The sequence below is a fragment of the Ceratotherium simum genome, chromosome 4 (genome assembly GCF_057802395.1).
Source record: "Ceratotherium simum simum isolate JZ-2026a chromosome 4, ASM5780239v1, whole genome shotgun sequence".
Classification (NCBI taxonomy): Eukaryota; Metazoa; Chordata; class Mammalia; order Perissodactyla; family Rhinocerotidae; genus Ceratotherium; species Ceratotherium simum.
In genome coordinates, this window is record NC_141903.1 from 91,343,556 (window position 1) to 91,362,593 (window position 19,038).

The following is a 19,038-nucleotide window of genomic DNA, read 5'->3' on the forward strand; positions in this document are numbered from 1 at the left end:
TTCCTGGGCATAACCTGAAAGGAAAGAACTAGGACAAATTGGCTAAATTTTTCTGAACAATAAATTACAAGGAATTTTGAATCTATCTTGGAAAGGCAGCTGTGTACAGTGGATGTGAGGGGCCGTGGAAGAAGCAAGGACAGCCACAAGTCTGGGCAGAGAAAGGATGGAGGGGTAATGGAGCATCTCGTTATAGCCCAAGAAGAAAAACATTCCTCGTAGTAGGAAGAACCGAAGCACTTAGGGAGAGCAACATCTACAATTGCATTTTGGGTTTTTTCTGATAATGTTCCAATTCCAATTTTCCCAAACCTGCCAAAAAAGTTTCTTATATGCCACGGATTTATTCACAAACATTTCATCATGTTAACATTCAAAGTTCAACTTATTGTTGTATAGACTTTTATATGGTCATTCACATGTAAATATGTTAACAATAAGGTATAAAATGACCAAAAATTTAAATAATTAGCTTTAACAAACTCTAAACTATCAATTCCACAGTTTTGAAGCTAAAATTCACACAAAATGTAACAGATAATCCTAGTTTTAAATAAAGGGTGGCTCATCTTGGATATGCTACTGGAGTGTTGTTGCTTCCAGGCCCGTTGAACTAACAAGGGCAAGGAAATACGTATGTGTGTGTCCTAACCTTTATATATACACATATCTACAAATATTTTTATATGCAACCATGTGTATCTATATTAATGTATAGATAATATATAATGTATCTATATTATCTATCTATGATCACGAGTGCATACTGATGTCTGCAACTCTAATCCATTAGCACACGGATCATTCTAGCCTCCTGCCCTTGCTTATCTACAAATTCCCACTCCAACAGTGAGGCCCCTGGCACCTACCATCCGTAATCCATTTACTTAATTGTTCATTTCCAGGACACACGTATAGGGGTATCAGAATTGTTAACCTGTACCCCTGTGGGAAACAACTTTATCACCTAGAGGACAATGCTTATGCAGTTTCTTTTGCCTTTATTCTTACAGATTCTCCTCATTTCCAAAAGTACTGAGGCCTGCGCCCCTCATTCCCTACCGTAAGGTATTTCATACATTTTTAGCACAGTTAGATTGTTTTGTCACATTCTGCATTCCATCCTAGGATCTTCCAACTTAATTTTTTTATTTGCACACATTAAAGTTTACTCTGTGTGCCATAAAGTCCTATGGCTTTTGACAAATGCAGTGTCCTGTATCCGCCATTACAGTATCATAAAGAATACTTTCACCACCCAAAAAAAACACCAAAACCACAATGATCGGAAACATGAAGAACACAGACGCTAACTGGAAGAGCTCCCCATTGCCAAAGCTAGAACACCATGAACAAAGTAGGACTAGATTATTACTCAAAGTGTAAAATAAATATCCACAAATCCAGACTGACATAAATGACTGAATAAAAAAGTGGGGGGATAGCAGTCTCCCAGGTGGAAGAATTCCAAGTAATTTCTGCAGATACTTTGCTCCCAGGGAAGGACACAGCTAACTCCCCACACCTGCAGTACGAGCTGCCCCTCATGACCCCTCCAAAGGGGGAAGGGACCCTACCTCGGCCAGGCACTCAAGGGCACCACATGGGGAAGGGACTCTACCTCGGCCAGGCACTCAAGGGCACCACATGGGGAAGGGACTCTACCTCGGCCAGGCACTCAAGGGCACCACATGGGGAAGGGACTCTACCTCGGCCAGGCACTCAAGGGCACCACATGGGGAAGGGACTCTACCTCGGCCAGGCACTCAAGGGCACCACATGGGGAAGGGACTCTACCTCGGCCAGGCACTCAAGGGCACCACATGGGGAAGGGACTCTACCTCGGCCAGGCACTCAAGGGCACCACATGGGGAAGGGACTCTACCTCGGCCAGGCACTCAAGGGCACCACATGGGGAAGGGACTCTACCTCGGCCAGGCACTCAAGGGCACCACATGGGGAAGGGACTCTACCTCGGCCAGGCACTCAAGGGCACCACATGGGGAAGGGACTCTACCTCGGCCAGGCACTCAAGGGCACCACATGGGGAAGGGACCCTACCTCGGCCAGGCACTCAAGGGCACCACATGGGGAAGGGACTCTACCTCGGCCAGGCACTCAAGGGCACCACATGGGGAAGGGACTCTACCTCGGCCAGGCACTCAAGGGCACCACATGGGGAAGGGACTCTACCTCGGCCAGGCACTCAAGGGCACCACATGGGGAAGGGACTCTACCTCGGCCAGGCACTCAAGGGCACCACATGGGGAAGGGACCCTACCTCGGCCAGGCACTCAAGGGCACCACATGGGGAAGGGACTCTACCTCGGCCAGGCACTCAAGGGCACCACATGGGGAAGGGACTCTACCTCGGCCAGGCACTCAAGGGCACCACATGGGGAAGGGACTCTACCTCGGCCAGGCACTCAAGGGCACCACATGGGGAAGGGACTCTACCTCGGCCAGGCACTCAAGGGCACCACATGGGGAAGGGACTCTACCTCGGCCAGGCACTCAAGGGCACCACTAACAGTGGTGAGTAGTGTCGACAGTACACCACTGACAGGATGTGATGCACATGGCACTTCACCTCTGTGGGCCTCCTCCCAAAACACATAACCCCAGTTCAACGATGGGAAAAACACCAGAAAAATACCAATTGAGCAACATTCCACAAAATACCTGACCAGTACTTCTAAAACTGTCAAGATTACCAAAAACAGGGAAAGTCTGAGAAACTCCCACAGCCAAGAGGAGCCTATGGAAACATGACAACTAAATGTAACATGGTATCCTGGAAGGGATCCTGGGACAGAAAAAGGAAGTTAGGTAAAAACCAAGAACATCTAAATAAAGTATGGACTTCAGTCAAGATAATGTATCAATACTGGTTCATTAATTTTAACAAATGTACCATAATAAATGATGTTAATAATAGGGGAAACTGGCAGGGTGGTGGGCATATGGGAACTCTCTGTACAACTTTTCTGTAAATCTAACACTCTTCTAAAAATTAACTACAACTAGAAGTACTTACAACTATGTACTGGGGCTTTGGGGAGGAAAAAAATAAAAAATAAGTAAAAAATAAAAGCTTTTAAAGGATGGGGGCAAAAAGTACAGAATCTATGTTCATTCAGTGTGGTTGGAAATCCATGCTAAAAGAATGTTTGCATCACTTATTTAAATATGTGGAATTCAAGTCCAGCATAAAACTCTATTTCCTTTTGCTTAAGTTCTTATTACGTGAAGTTACCATGTAACTCTGAGGGAACTAATTAGACATTTAAAGATTATATGCTGAAAATAATTTCAATTTTTCAGTAACAAATCATGTCTCTTTGGGGTTAATAGGTTCCCAAGAGTTCACCCCAATGAGAAGCTCTCCCATGTGGCACGTGTGGATAGATGACTCAACCTCAGATCAGCAGAAACCTTACTGGCAGACAAATCTCAAGAACCTGGACGAAACCCAGCCCACTTCCTCAAGGTTTTCTTCTCAAGTTCTAGATACCTTTAATTTCACTCTTTATTCTGATTTTTCATTTGTTATTTTAAATATTATACAGAAACAACAGATTATTTACTTCTGGATCGCCCATTCGACCTCTGATTGCATCACTTCTCTATACTGTAGCTACACATATTCCTCAGCAGAATCTCACATTGTTAGGAATAAATTCTGTTGGCTTCTTGCCGATGCCTGAAGTAAGGGGCCATGTTTCATAAAAATGTCTTCTAAATTAGCTACTCTAAAAGTTAAAGCAAATTGTCCCAATAAATTATTACAGCTTATACTGCCTGGCATGAAAGCCAGCCAGAATCTTAATTGCCCTAAAGTCCTTTCCAAGGGATTAACCACTGTACTCACTAAAAAGCAAGCCTAGACTCACATAAACACACTTACCCCACAATCAAGTTCGGACCCAGTGATTCCTCTGCCAGGGCAATTCTTGCATTAAGTGTCTGTACACACAGGTATTTCAACACAAGAAAAGGGGAAGAAACCCCTGGGTGGAATTTTAACTTTCCACATAAAAATTTTACAAATACTATTTGCAGAATACATTTCATATCTCTCATCTGTTCCATGTTTATAAATTAGTTGTAGTTTTCTTAAGATTGTATGCTTGTTTGAAATTTATAATCTAATCATCAAAACAGAATCTTTAGGGATGGAATCTATGGAATTTACTTATTCACTAAGCTGGTTTATTTCGAGTTGAGGATCTTATGTTAGAGAATGAAAAATTTCGAGTTCAGAGAAAGACTGCCATTTTCCCCCTCCTTCAATCACATTTCAGAAATTAAGTTGAGAAGAAAGAAAAAGGCGATTTAGATTGTACTACACGTACTAATACTAAGCATCAGGCCCCCCTGTAATGCCCTTGTGACATTAGTATAAACTCCCTCCCTTCACCCCAATCTGAGTACTCAAAGTCCAATAAATGACTCTGTGATGGCAAATTACAATCACTTGATTCCCTCTTAATGTTAAAAATGATTAATCTTTAAAAGTTAATCATCTCATTTAGGTTCAAGTAGTTGGGAAATTTTTCAACAAATTTTTGCCGTTTTCAGATTTCCCACAGATCTACAATGATACTGATGGTGATCATCATTGAAAGTCTGCAAACAGAATACAAATTGGCTTCCATTAACTGCTTTTGTAATCAATTGAGACAAAAGTAGAACCACCTTCCCCCAATTCCAAAATTATGGAAAACCAAGTAAGTCAGGCACGATGTCCTCAGAGCATAGCTCCCTCAAGGTCTCAACCTTGGCTGCCCCTGACAATCACCTGGGCGCTGTTAGAACTCCTGAAGCCCACCCTACACTCAGATCAGCTAAGTCAGACTTCTCTGGGGGGGGACTGGGCTTCAGTGTTGTTCAAGCTCCAAGGCAATTCCAACGCACAAGCAGATTCAGAAGCACAGGATACCCGAGAGTTTAGATGAGCCACTCCTAACCTTAACTCACTTTCATTTTGTTCTCTTTTTTTTGTACATATATGAGCAAACAATAGGCATAACATTAGACCCATCATTACACCAGATAGCGTCCTAAACTTGGGACTTATAATGGAACAGTTTTTTGTTTTGTTTTTAATCAGAAGACAACAACATAATATATATCCCTAGCAAGGCTTTAGTTTCTTCATGTTTCCTCGTGTATAGTATATAGCAACCTAGAAATCCAAAAATTCTTTTAATTTATGGGATAAAAGTCTGCCAGTAAATATTGCAATTTTCTAATTTAAAGAAAAATGCTTATTCGCATTCCACAAGGAGAATTTCATCCAAACAATGAAGCCGCAAATATAAAAGGCAGAATACTGGGGACAAGGGAACAAAATCAAGCTTATAACATTCAGCAGGATTCCAATAAGTCAGCAACTTCTTCTACCAAAAACAATTTCTAAAACCTCAACAACTGCAATAAGAAAATTTCATTGAAGTCAACAAAAGGAGTAAAAATTGAGTCAGAATTTTTACAAATAGCTTTGCATTCCCGATGGTCTTCTTGGGATATTTCTCCATTCCCAGCCCCTTTATTTCAAAACCAAATCACTGGTAAGCTTTGGTTTGTGGTAGAGAGAGGACCCCCAAAAAAGGAGAAGAGGAAAAAGGGAATCCACAGAAGCTTCTGTAGCCTGGGGCATAGAAAGAGATCTGCAAAAATTACGCTTGACAACTTATTTTTCAGAAGGGTAGGAGCTCTGCAAAGGTTCCCTCTCCTTTTTCTTCCAAGCTTCATGCACCATGCTTGAGATCTCAACATCAATACACATGTGCTAGTAAATAACAGCCAATAGAGGGCCAGCTTCCACTGACACGGGTCCTAGATCTTAAGACTGCACACTTAAGATGCTCTTTGGAACCATCTCAAAACATTATTTTCACAAACAACTTAAAATTGCTATTGTATAAGCTTTTATAGCTTAGTAGTATTAATTCCATTTCCAAACTTTTAGTTAACATAAGAAAAGAAAGCCTAACCAATTAGTGCTACTTGGTGGTGCTTCGTCAGAGGAGCACTATTGACCGCACTGTCTCCACCCAGCTCACCACTGAAATCCCAGGCCTGGCCCTCTCCAGCTATACCCACAATTGGAGATCTTCAAAAAAGACTTCATCCTACACCTAACACAGTTCCAGAGGGGCTGTCCCTACAGATCCTCCAACCATTTCCTTCTAGCTTCCTTTTTCCTCCGCTTCCTGTGTGGGGCCTCCATTTCTCCCTCTTGGTCTCATCCACAGTCAGCAAAGGGCATCTAGGTTGAGCAGTCCGAAGCACCTCACGTCCTGCTGTTTGTTTCCATCTGTTTCTGCTTCCTTCTCTTCCAGATTGGTCTGGATGCGTTTTTTTTGTTTTGTTGTTTTGTGAGGAGATCAGCCCTGTGCTAACATCTGCCAATCCTCCTCTTTTTTTGCTGAGGAAGACTGGCCTTGGGCTAACATCCGTGCCCATCTTCCTCTACCTTATATGGGACGCCGCCACAGCACTGCTTGCCAGCAGTGCGTCGGTGCGCGCCTGGGATCCAAACCTGCGAACTCCAGGCCGCCACAGCGGAGCGCGCGCACTTAACTGCTTGCACCACCAGGTCGGCCCCCGGATGGGTTTTTTTAGGTATCCAGTCGAGTTTCCTCCACATCCAGCTTTGGTTCATCTGTCTCTGGAGTGCCCACGCCCCCATTCCCAACACCCACTAAGAGGTTCTCTTTTACTTATATTACATGTAAGTAACAAACAATAACAGCAATGAAGCGACCCAAACCATTAAAGAATAACTGTGATTCGAGCCTGAGGATACACTGATGACCAGGCCACTCTACAAAATCGAACAATACATATTATAGAAAGCAGGTTTTTCCTAGCCGATAAATACTTGTGGGGAGAATCTATGACATTTTCCCCTACTTCTTACAAAAGTAATCCATATTTTTTTGATAGAAAAATCTATAGTATCATTTTAAGCTACCTTCTAAAATAGAGCTTATTTTTGGCATATGTTAAATTAATAAAGCAGGACACAAAATTCTATTGTTTACATGATCACAACTATGTAAAAAATAAATGCACAGGAAAAATACTGGTAGAAAATATACCAAAATTTAATAGTTGCTGCTTTTGGGTAGGAGAATCACAGGGATGTTTTTCTTTTTTTCTACTCTTTCTAAGATTTCTAATTTTTCTAGTATGAGCATTTATTACTTTTATAATTTAAAAAGATTATTTTTTCCTAAAGGCTTATTTAGCATGATATTATATTTAAAATCGTCTCTGGGGGCTGGCCCAGTGGTGTAGCGGTTAAGTTTGCACACTCTGCTTTGGCGGCCAGGGGTTCACGGGTTCGGATCCCAGGCACCAACCTACAAACTGCTTGTCAGACCATGCTGTGGTGGCGTCCCATATAAAGTAGAGGACGATGGGCACGGATGTTAGCCCAGGGCCAATCTTCCTCAGCAAAAAGAGGAGGATTGACAACAGATGTTAGCTCAGGGCTGATCTTCCCCAAAAAATCTTCACTCGCACTTGCACCAAGCCCACTCTCTGCCAGCCAAACCTGGAACAGCAGATCCGGTGCTGCTTCCTGTCCAAAGCTTCAAGGTCCCAGGACGTCCCAAGCAAGGAGGATGATGCCAGCCAATTCCACCACCATCCCCTCTAGTGTCTCCCTCTACCTCTGCGCCACCTTCCCCCTGGGGAAAGTTAGAGCACGCTCACACAGCTCTTGTTTTAACATGTCGATTTCACGAGTCCTTCTCACGAGTCCTTCATTTCTTCCATCCAAATACTCATACAACAAACAGCTTTAGCCAAGTAAGTTTCAAGTCACCTTTAGTCCAATGCAGACCATGGCTGACAAGTTATTGCGAGGAAATCAGCTTCAGCGTAAGTGTCACTAAATCGAGTCTGTCACACACAACCTCACTCGCACTCTTGAATATCACCTGCTGAGAGAGCAGGAGTGTCCCCTTCCAGGAGCTTCTGTAATTCTCCTCAGACACCGGCACTCTTGTTTCTCAGTCCTCAAGCATGAACTTAACTTTCCCTGGAAATCTTCATTTCTAACCAGGCACATGGCTTTATTTTTTCAGATTCGACATTTCACAAGCAGAGTTTGCAAGACAGAATCTAATCAAGCCGTTTCCAGCTTTGCTAATTCAGTGATGGTTTATGCAGTGGATTCCGACAGGGCAGCCGAAACTCACCCACCCCACGATCTCACAGAGGCTGTCCCCTTGTTCCTGCTAGACGTTCACTTCCCTTCTCCTTGGCACAGCACAAGCTGCCCACTATTGAGCCTTTATTTCTTAATCATATTTAGTCCCGTATATTTGAGCTAAATAGACCCTTTCTTCCTTCTTCATTTCTGTAGTGACCAACTTCATCTTCCTTCGCTCCTTCCATTTCCTCAAGCGCTCTGCCCTCTCTCTCTCCTCTGCCTGCCTACACTGAGAAGGAACCACAGGCTGAGGAGTCCCACTCTCCACTGTGGCAGCAACAGAACCGGCTCCCAGCCCTCCAACTGATATTCTCCCGTTTGAGCAAAATGCCAGGCCCTTCAGTATCCACCGAGTGGGGCCATGGCTCGTGGACTCATCAGAAATGTAATCTTTTTTTTTTTTTTTGTGAGGAGGATCAGCCCTGAGCTAACATCTGTGCTGATCCTCCTCTTTTTGCTGAGGAAGACCGGCTCTGAGCTAACATCTATTGCCAATCCTCCTCGTTTTTTCTCCCCAAAGCCCCAGTAGATAGTTGTATGTCATAGTTGAGCATCATTCTAGTTGCTGTATGTGGGATGCAGCCTCAGCACGGCTGGAGAAGCGGTGTGTCGGTGCACGCCCGGGATCCCAACCCGGGCCACCAGTAGCGGAGTGCGCACTTAACCGCTAAGCCACGGGGCCGGCCCCAGAAATGTAATCTTACTGTCACTACTCGCTGAAATGGTCCAGGGCCACTGGCTTGGATGAGCTTACCAGCTTTTACCCACCTGAGATATTATTCCTCCAATCAGCGTCCTTTACAGGATATAAACAAATGGCCAGTATGATTCTTGATGCTCTGATGGGTCAACAACACAAAGGGAACTTCCAGTGCAATAAATTAAATAAAATTTAAAAGTCCTTTCCTCAGTCACACACCACACGCTCAGTAGATGGATGCGGCTCCTGGCTGCCCTACCGAACAGAGCAGACACTGAACCTGTCCACCATCACCGCGAGCTCTGTCGGAACAGCACTGATGTTACTTACGAGATCACACTAGACTCACATTACACCATTTTGAATAATAAAAGTCAGCAAAGACAGAGACCTCAACCCCACATCTACCAGCATTTCCTTAGAGACTGAGCAGAATATAAGCACATATAAAATAACAAAACAGCTGGGACGCAGCCTTGGGGAAAAGCCGTTTCCAGTTCCAGCCTCCAGCTTGCCATCTGACTGTTGCTCACTGCTTGCTGTCCCCCTCTCCATCTCAGAAGGTTCTCTTAAAATCAATTATCATTTTCTTTTCATAAAGTCATGTGACTTTTCTTAATCCAAAAAGTTTAAGTGAACAAAAAAGCAAATGTTATAAACTATCATGACCGCAATAAAACAATAATAATAAAAAAAGCAAATGTTAGCAAAAGGAACAATCATTCATGGCCCTTTCAGAAAACACTAAGGTGCGACACATTTGTCACTCTCAAATTCTTCATTCCAGTCCTCCTCAGACACAATGATGTTACTGATAAACACTCAGAGTAGGTCAGCCCACGACAATTTCCCTAACACGTCTTCCTACCCAGCAAGGATACCAGTTTGAGAATGGAGTGAGTTTTTAAAGCCTGAAATTAAAATAATCCTGCTATTTAATACTTTTTAACAGCCAATACTCCTCCCCCGGCAGCAATTTGTCTTGGTAAACATTCTTCAAAGCTGACATTGCTGGGAGCGTGATACAATTTGTAGACGAGACATCCTGTGTGTGTGAGCGACAGCTCTGCTCCTGGCCGCAGTGCTCACAACAGTCATCTATATGGAGATGTTTGCTTTCATTTCTTCTTCCTCTTCCCCACTTCTGGAAGTCAATTATTGCTCTTACCTTGTACAGCAGAAATATTAAAGGCATGCCTATTGCTTGGTACGGTCCAATTTTACTAGAACATCAGGCAGGGAGAGGCAGAAACCCTCTGGCCTGTGGCCAAGCTACCAGCAGCACAGCCAACCGACGCTGAGGCTGTTCCTCCGTGCTCTGCTTTATTCACGAGTTCCCGACCTTGTAACTGCTCTGTGGCGTGCCTGCCAAACCTGCCAGCAACCCTCCCCTGTCCTCCAGTGAGCCCCCTGCCTCCCAGGCTCCACAGGCCCACCCACCTTCACTATCAAACTCATCCTGGGTGTTGTCTTGGTTTTCCCTGATCTCACACCAGCCTGAGCACTGGGCTGCCGCCAGCACCACCACCCCCTCGCCCCCTGCAACTTGCGAGACTGCTCCGCCCATGTGCCTTCCAGGTGTGTGAGCGGCCTCAGCTTCGCAGAGCCTGAAGAAACCAACTGGGAAGGTTCATGCTCATCTGCTTCCCACTTATCAGCCCCGAGGTCCTCAGGGACCACCCGGGTGCCCAGAAGAGGCATCGGCCGATAGCCCAGCCTCTGTTTGTCCTTGAACCCCACCAGCTTCACCAGGCTCTAACTCAAAAGGGAAGTCAGCCCCAACCAGCCCTGAAGAACTAGAAAACGCCCAGGGAGGAGACTGGGGAGGTACCCTCAGAGAGTTGTGAATTACAACCCTTGTGAGCAGATGAGCATTCCCAGGTCTATTGGAGGAAATACCTTCACCTTGCCAAGGGAGCTCCTGGTTCCTATGAAAGGACACCCACATCAGACCTCTGCCCCAAGGCAAGCATCTGGTCTTTTCCTGAGGCCAGGGGCTACGATCACATAGGCTCAGCTCCAAGGGGCGCCACTGGGTATCAAAACAGGATAGTGGCAAGCCTGGGGATGTGGGGCTGGGCAGAATAAAGTGATGAGTCTCAATTCCACCCCTGACTCTTCACCAGGGGCCTCAGGGGCTTCACCGGAAACTGCAGCTGGTCACGCCTGCCAGTAATACTTCACAGGAACAATAAGGTAACATGACAAATCCTAAGCCAGCATCTGGCTCGGACTAAAACTGCTCAGGAAAAGCTTTGATTGCTTTCTTTGTTTTGATTTGTTTTGTTTGTTAGATTGTAAGTGGAGACTCAACCCCTGAAGCTGGCTTTAAAAAAGTCACCTGACTTTACGCAAAGAAAATGATAATTAATTTTAAAAGAACCTTCTGAGATAAAGAAGGGGGCAGCAAGCAGTGAGCGATAGTCGGAGGGTAAGCTGGCTGATGCTGCAGAGAAAATGTACCTGGGTGGGTTTCAAGAAATAGACCAGGCTCCCAGGAAAGAAGATGTTATTTTAAAATGTATTTTTTTTCTTGTCTTCTGTATACCTGGGTCTGCGATACCCTTGTGAGTGCAGGAGAAAGCAATATTTTGGAACATACCCAAATCTAGACTGTCCTGGTCTTCATGTTCCCTCAGCTGAACCACCACGCTTTTCGCACACTGGAAAAGATAAAAGCAGGTGGGTTTTTAAAACATTACATGCTACACTAATGTTTGTTTATTTTTGTAAACTAGAAAAACAACTTCAGAAAGCATCAGTAAAGACATGTTCCATGTATCCCCACATGTAAACAGAACACTAGTCTTGTACTTAATTAAGAGCCAAAAATAAGGAAAGGATCTGTCCAAGCTGGAACACGCCTGGAAGCTATCCACAGTTATTTTATTCTCAGTGAACACCTCCCAGGTTTATTCTCGCAATCGCATGGTTGGCAAACATCTGTAGATAGCATCTTCAAGTACAAATTTGTTTTGGAAAATGTATTCAATCACATACAACTACAACCCAGAAAGACAGCTAGGATTGGTCATAAAAAGCAAAGATTGAAAACTCAATAAAGGAAACAATTTCAAGTTATTCCGAATGTGACTTGGGGCACATCCCTGCGGGTTTGGTTTTTGTTGGGTAGGTGGGGGGTTCTATTTTTATTACCACTAGATCTTCACTTCTACTTCGACTCTGGAGAGAAGGGCAAAGAAGACAGACAGGCAGGGAATCGTTACCTTTACATCCTCCTCCTCAGGTGATGATCTGCCGGACACCAAATCCTTAATCTCTGAAAAAGGAATAATTCTCATCAGGATCTGCTGAAAGGAGTTTTCGTTAAAAAAAAAAAAAGGAGAAGGGAAAAAAAGGAAGCAGATGACAAATATAAATGAGTTGCCCAGCAGCCAGCTGCGTGGGGCTTGGTTTTTAGATTAGGCTTCTTAAAAACCAGCTCTCCGCAGAGTGTCTGACAACGGACTGCCTACGCTCGGGTATTATTTGTGTGGACCAAGATGTAAACAAGCCCAGGAGGTCTCACAGGAAACCCCGGGGAAAAAACAATCACCAAATAAATAAATACCCTATATCCAGAAGGATGGCTGTTCCCTGACCAAAGGCTCTTTAAAATTGCACAGATTCTAAGGATGTGACTCGTACCCACCTGAGGAAATAAATCCACACACCTATTTCCTCAATACTGCAGATTACATATATGTTTCAAAAGATGTAATTCACTCCAGCTGAGGTCTGGCCTTTCCTCGCGCATCGCGGGAAGCCAAGAAGACCAGCCCCGGGCTCCAACCTCCGACAGTGCCAGGCTGAGCTCAACAAGCCCCAGGCTCGCCGTGCCCTCTTTCTCAATAAAGGCTTTCCTGGAAACATCAGTGGTCAGGATGTTCTGGGGCGAACAGGAAGGTTCATTTAAGGGGTATTTTTCTCTGTGTCCTGACTGATTGAGTCTCTTCCCAAATGCTCAGTTGCCCGTAAACAGGAGCCACTGTTGTCAAAATAACCACCAAAAGCAGATTTGGGCCTGGGGAAAATCAGTGTTGGGCAGATGGCTAAAAACCTTTCCCCTGAATGTGTATTAACACACAAGATTGTGGGCCCAGGCCCGCCTCTGGACCCTCAGCCTCCCTGCCCCAGGGCCCTCCTTGTTTCCCCAGCAGCTGCATTAACCAGACGCTCCCTGTTCCCCTTTGCCACTCCTATTAATTGATGCCACCTCAGCCCCCAAACCTCCAAGTGGATTTATTCAAGCTCTTCTTACCACCAGGGTGTTCACCTACGTCTCTGCTTAGAAAAAGTATAATAAGGTTTTCATGTATGTGGCTTCTCACGACGAGTCATAAGGCAAGGATGGAGCAGAAAAGTCGACAATCCCATCGTCATGAGGTTTTTTTAACACTCTGCATAACAATAACTCTGAATTTGCTTTATATCCATAAGTCAATTAATAAGATATCTGCGCTCCACAACAGTGTATTGCTCTTGAATAACATACTGCATATTAGCTCTACACTGAAAAGTGAAAAGGTAAATAGCCTTAGTTTCGTATGGTCATGTCAACTCACCTCGACAGGGAATAGGGAGGGACAAGGTGCTGGCTGACACCCAACCTGGGCAGCCTCTGTTCCCCGGCCTCTCTGCCTACCTTTAAATGCACACCCCACACAAGGCCTCCAGGAGGCAGCAGAGTAACATGGCCAGTGATTTGAGCGTCAAGATTGACCAACTCACCCTTCAAAAGCCTGCTGTTCAAGTGCCCAAGTCCAAAACACTGAGTTAAGATAAAGCTTTTCATCCCACTGCATAGAAGCAGGAAATTGATGTGAAGCACCTACCATGGTGTTTACCACGTTATAGGAGCATAGCAGGGGTTTTGTTTTGAAACACGCATACCCAAACCTGAAAAATTAGGTAAGTGGGGAAGATACCACCAAGGTGCTAAAAAAGAAGGGAAGGGAACCAGAACCAAAGTTTCAACAGACACGTCTGCACAGACATCTAGAGAGTCACACACATTTTTATTTTGCCCATTATGGCATATTCCTTTAAAGCCATTTCGGACCATATGCTCTCAAAGGATGATGATTCCACATTTATAAAGAATTCTGTACCTACAGCATTTATTGAGAATAGTACACATTTTATTCAAGATTGCTAACGAAGGAGGCTCTGTGGTCTGGTAAGCCAAGTGCAACAACAAAGGATGTACTCACTCTGGTGATACGCTCAGATCTCAGCCTCCTGCCCGCCTCAAAAAGCTCGTCTATGTACATTGCCAGTGTACACTTTTCCTTATAGTCTAATGCAATTTTGTTTCATTTTCAAATACTACAAACTATACTAAAATAGAAAAATGTTCATAAAATTTCTACTTCATCATTTTTTAAATAACATTAAATTTATAAAACCTTTATCCTAAAATCATTAAAAATATTTGTGATCATGTGTAGAATCAGGATAATTATGTATCTTTAACTAATCTAGGGCTATATAGATTAGAACTGTATCTTAGAGCTTTTAAAGTACTTGGCCCTCATTCTACCACAGTTTAATTAAATTGCTCCAGGCAAGTTTCTACTAAATTACGAGGATCCTTTTACATCCAGCCGCTGTACCACCAACTGCACAGTGCAATCAAACCAGCCATTGCTATAGCAACCTTCTGCAGATAATGTTATCAGCAACTCCAAGCTATTCTGTTTTAAAGGCCGATTAATCTTACCTTCAAGGCCCACCCAGAACTAAGGATTACCCCTCTAAAGGAGACTTACCAAACTTAATAAACATGTTTTTTATTGCCGCACTATAATGGAATGAGAAATAATCTCTAATGTTCATGTTTACCAGTGACACTGCACCAGCAAACAGGTCTCTTGACTGCAAGACTTACTAAAACCTACAAAACATTACATGTATTCTGAATCTCTGACATGGAGGTTTCACAGACAGCATTTTCTACTTCTTTGACCAAAGAATCCTTATTTTTCAGAGCATCTTCCAAGACTGGTGTTCCATATAATGCTCTGTAGGAAATCCTAGGGTGAGAGACCAAATAAGGACGAAGGCAGAAAGCGACAAAGAGTCAGTTGGTGGATTAATACTAATGATTAGCTTATTAACAAATACTGACGATTAGCTTATTAACAAATACTGATGATTAGCTTATTAATTGCAGCATATTAACAACGAGATGACTTTTTGGCCATTTAATTCCTTTGGAATAAGTTCCCATCATTCTGGGAGTACAATTACAATCATGAAATTACAGAAACAATTGGTTCATAGACAACAATAAAACCATTTATCACACTAACAGAAATAGCAAAGTTAATTTTCAGGCTAAAGTTATGATAGTCTTTTAATCAAAGACAGCTATAGGTATAAGCTTAGAGCTTCCCCCCTCCCACTGCCCCAGGAGGAACAGAAGAGCATGATCCATTAAGGGTCTTCTAGTATATCTTAAAGGGAAAGTTTGCTTTTGGAGTTTAAAAAAAAGCTCAAATGGGGGCCAGCCCCCTGGCGTAGCGGTTAAGTGCGCACGCTCCGCTGCTGGCAGCCAGGGTTTGGACCCGGGCGTACACCGAGGCACCGCGTGTCACGTCATGCTGTGGCGGCGTCCCATATAAAGTGGAGGAAGATAGGCATAGATGTTAGCCCAGAGCCAGTCTTTCTGAGCAAAAAGAGAAGGATTGGCATGGATGTTAGCTGAGGGCTGATCTTTCTCACAAAAAAAATAAAAAAGCTCAAATGTTTTGTTTTTCCAGTTGAGTCTCCTCCAGCCTCATGAACGGACAAACACTGACTATTTGCACTTTGATTGAACACCGCCATCTGCTGGAATGTGCACGCAGTTTCAAATACGTCCTCCAAGGGTGGACAAATAAAAGCATTGCCCAGAAGGTTTACAAAATACACACCTTAATTATTTGCAATTAGAGGACTTTCTGTCCAAATGTTTTTACTTATTGGTTGAGTGTCTTCAGTCCAACCGGCAGCCAGGTGTATTAACTCTGCTGCCCCCCTCCCCGAGGTCCAGCAAACTCAACCTGGCTAAAACTGAGTACATTTTTTGTCACGAACCTGCTTCCTAGAAGGCCTGTCCCATGCAGGGACACACCAGGAAGGGAGGACTCGCCCTCGACCCTCACCGCTGACACCCACGTGACACCCTACGCCTTCAGGACAGTACTCATCTGTCCCCACCTCTCCAGTCTCATTACACCACTACGGTGCAGACCCTCTCCTGTATTACTTTCAGCAGCCCTCTGGCCCCTCCAATCCATTCTCCATGCTTGCACAGAGCAAACTTTCTAAGATAATAATCTAATTTGCTTAACACAGCTCCCAGAGCTGTCAGCGTCGAGCTCCAGTTCCTTGTCTCATGTACAAGCCCTCCCATCTGCCTCGCTCTCAGCCTATGTTCCTGGCGTGCGCACACACACACAAGCATGCATGCACGCACACGTGCGCGTGCGCACACACACACACCCACCCCACCCCCATACTCCAGGACTGCAAAATAACCTGCATTTCCTCCAACGCATCGTCTGGGTTAGGATTCTGTACTGCATATGTGTCCACTGTCTAGAATTCATTTCCCTCCATTAGATCACAGCTCCAGGGTCACCTTCTCCAGGAAGTTCTCCCTGCCCACTCCACCGTCACGCTCCAGAGTTCTCATAGTGCTCTTTGCATATGACTCCTGCAGCGCTTATCATAATGTGCTGGGACAGCTTGTCTTTCTGTCCCAATCCCCAACTGTCAGCCCCTTCAGGGTGTGAACTTGGAATTTAAGTATGTATTTCAACCTCACTTCATTCTAAATTAGTTTGAAGGTGGATTACAAGGGAGGAAAAATATATAAGACAATAAAGTAAAACTCAGAAGTTGATTCAAAAAAAAAAAAAGGAAAAGCAAAAGGGTGAAGGCTTACATAAGAAAAAAGGGTAATACAAAAACGCAGCCAGTAGGACCCTACACATTCGCAATTGGCAGACCAGAAATTTAGCTCCAAGCTTTTTATCAGCCAACTAGAAGAAACCTGATCAGCTTCCCTGACAGCAGGAAAGGCAATTGAAACACCCAGGAGAAGCCAAAGTTCCCAACACAAGACCAGAAAGAGGTTTCTCCCACAGATCTTCAAGGAGGAAGCGTGAAGTTACCCACCACCTCCTTGGGCGGAAGGGCAAGCCACAGCTCCCTCAGCACAGCCAGCACATCACCCATGGGGGGAACACTGAGGGCAGCTCCACAGGGCTTCCCAGCAGGTGCAGGCTGGGTAGCAAGCTCAGCTGGGCAGACTTAACCCAGGAGCGAGTGCAATGTGGATGGGCCACACAGAAACATCCCTTCTCCAAGACTACTTTTTAACACACACGGGGCCAAAGAGTTTAAGATGATATTACCTGATAAGTACCTGGAATGCAACTATTCTATGGTGCCACTTAAAAGCAGAATCAAAGGTAGCAATCAGCTGTTGACGCTGGTGCTTAGGGACAAGGATTTTCTCCTATTTTTCCTCCCTAACCCCAGCATCCAGCACCGTGGTTCTCAGCTCAGTCAAACTATTGTCCCTTTACATTAACAGGTATTTCATAATGCCTCTTCTGCTTTCCTGAAATTAATAGATAACATAACCCTACCCCCAAATATACATAACCCTATTCTAGCATAGAATTTAAAAAAATAAAAATCAATGTATACTCTAAAATGTAACACAAAAGAAAAGTAACTGATAAGATAATCTGTATTTCAATATATAAAACCATTGCCCTAAGGACCTTAGAAGACATAGTGATGTGGTCAGATTCTTGTAAACTATCAAGCTCTGGAAAAAAGACAAAACAAAATCAGAATCCATTCCAGACAAGAAATACAGGCATATTCAAGAACAGAGGTAAGAATGCTCACTTTGAAACTCGCATTTACTGCTAGGACTTGCTAACAGATCAGACTTATTTGCACAGGGAAAAGGGGCAAGAACCTGAATTGAAGCAGATAGAGATCGCACGCCCAGATGAACTGCCGAGTTGGAGGAGACGTGGAAGGACGACCCTCCTACAATGAGCTGGGTGTTACGAACGAGTACGGCATCAACAAGAGTCCCTGTGTTGGATGTGGACCAGAGCAGTGACGATGTATTATAAACATATACCTCTCGTCAGGACTCCCACCTCGAGGAGATTTGTATATTCAGTCTCTGAAGCTCTGTCAGGACTGTGAACGGCTGAGCAGGACAACTTGGGTCAGGTGGGGCTGTTGGTACTCTGAAGACCATCCAGCATGCCCGCCTCCACCTCTACATGCCAGTGATGCTCCCCAACCCTCGTGACACAGAAACACTTTCACGGTCTCCATCCTCTGCAGGAGCCACTAGCCCAGTGCAGAGTAGTAGTTCCACAGAGGAGGAACAGCCAACAAGTGACTGACAAAGTGGAAGGAATAAACCGAACTCGAGAACAAGGAGAAGGATCTGTGTGTCAGGAGAGTGCCCTGAAGGTCAGGGGTGTGGCAGGACGCTGCCCAGGGCCTGGCAGATGGCTCTCAATTAACGCCAGGTGACCTCAAGTAGAAACACAGGTGACCTCGTTCGACGCTGTCCGAGGACCCAGGGCCTTGTACCCACAGCACTGATCCTGCCTCCGAGACCCTGGCTCCTGCTCTGCCCACCGCGCACTTCAACCACCAGTGAACTAGTCAGTCCTGAGCACTGTCTGGGTCCCTCAAGTGGGGAAGGAGCATGCATACCTTCTTCAGCTTCTGCAGCACTGGAGGGCATATCCAATCTTTCCTCTGGCCTGGCTTCTTGCTCTTCAAGAGCCTAAGACAGGAAGAAAAAAAAAAAGTACAGAAAACCATTTGAGGCTTCAGATATGCAACAAAGATGAAAACCACAATCAAGGATCTCGGAGCTGGGGCAGGCTAGAGGCAGGGTCTGGGAGCTCTGGACAGAGCGTGGGCAAAGCTGCTGGGAGAACAGCAGCCAGCACCTCAGGATGACGGGCGAGATGTAGGGGAGCCAAGGCAGGGGCCAAAACCATCCCTGCACTGGGCCTCAAGTGCTTCCCCAGGGCATGACCACCAGAAGGTTCTCAGGAACGCAATGCAT

General features: G+C 44.7%; 1 protein-coding gene across 2 annotated transcripts in view; it reads right to left on the reverse strand.

Annotated features, from left to right (window-relative positions):
• Positions 1-19,038, reverse strand: part of ARHGEF28 (Rho guanine nucleotide exchange factor 28) — a 283,698-nt gene that overhangs the window by 127,260 nt on the left and 137,400 nt on the right. For both annotated transcript variants that reach the window (XM_087430179.1, XM_087430180.1), the window contains exons 7-9: positions 18,678-18,750; positions 12,158-12,210; positions 11,533-11,593 (exon numbers count right to left, since the gene is read on the reverse strand). In XM_087430179.1, coding sequence (XP_087286305.1) covers positions 11,533-11,593; positions 12,158-12,210; positions 18,678-18,750 — 187 coding nt within the window. The remainder of the gene's footprint in view (positions 1-11,532; positions 11,594-12,157; positions 12,211-18,677; positions 18,751-19,038) is intronic.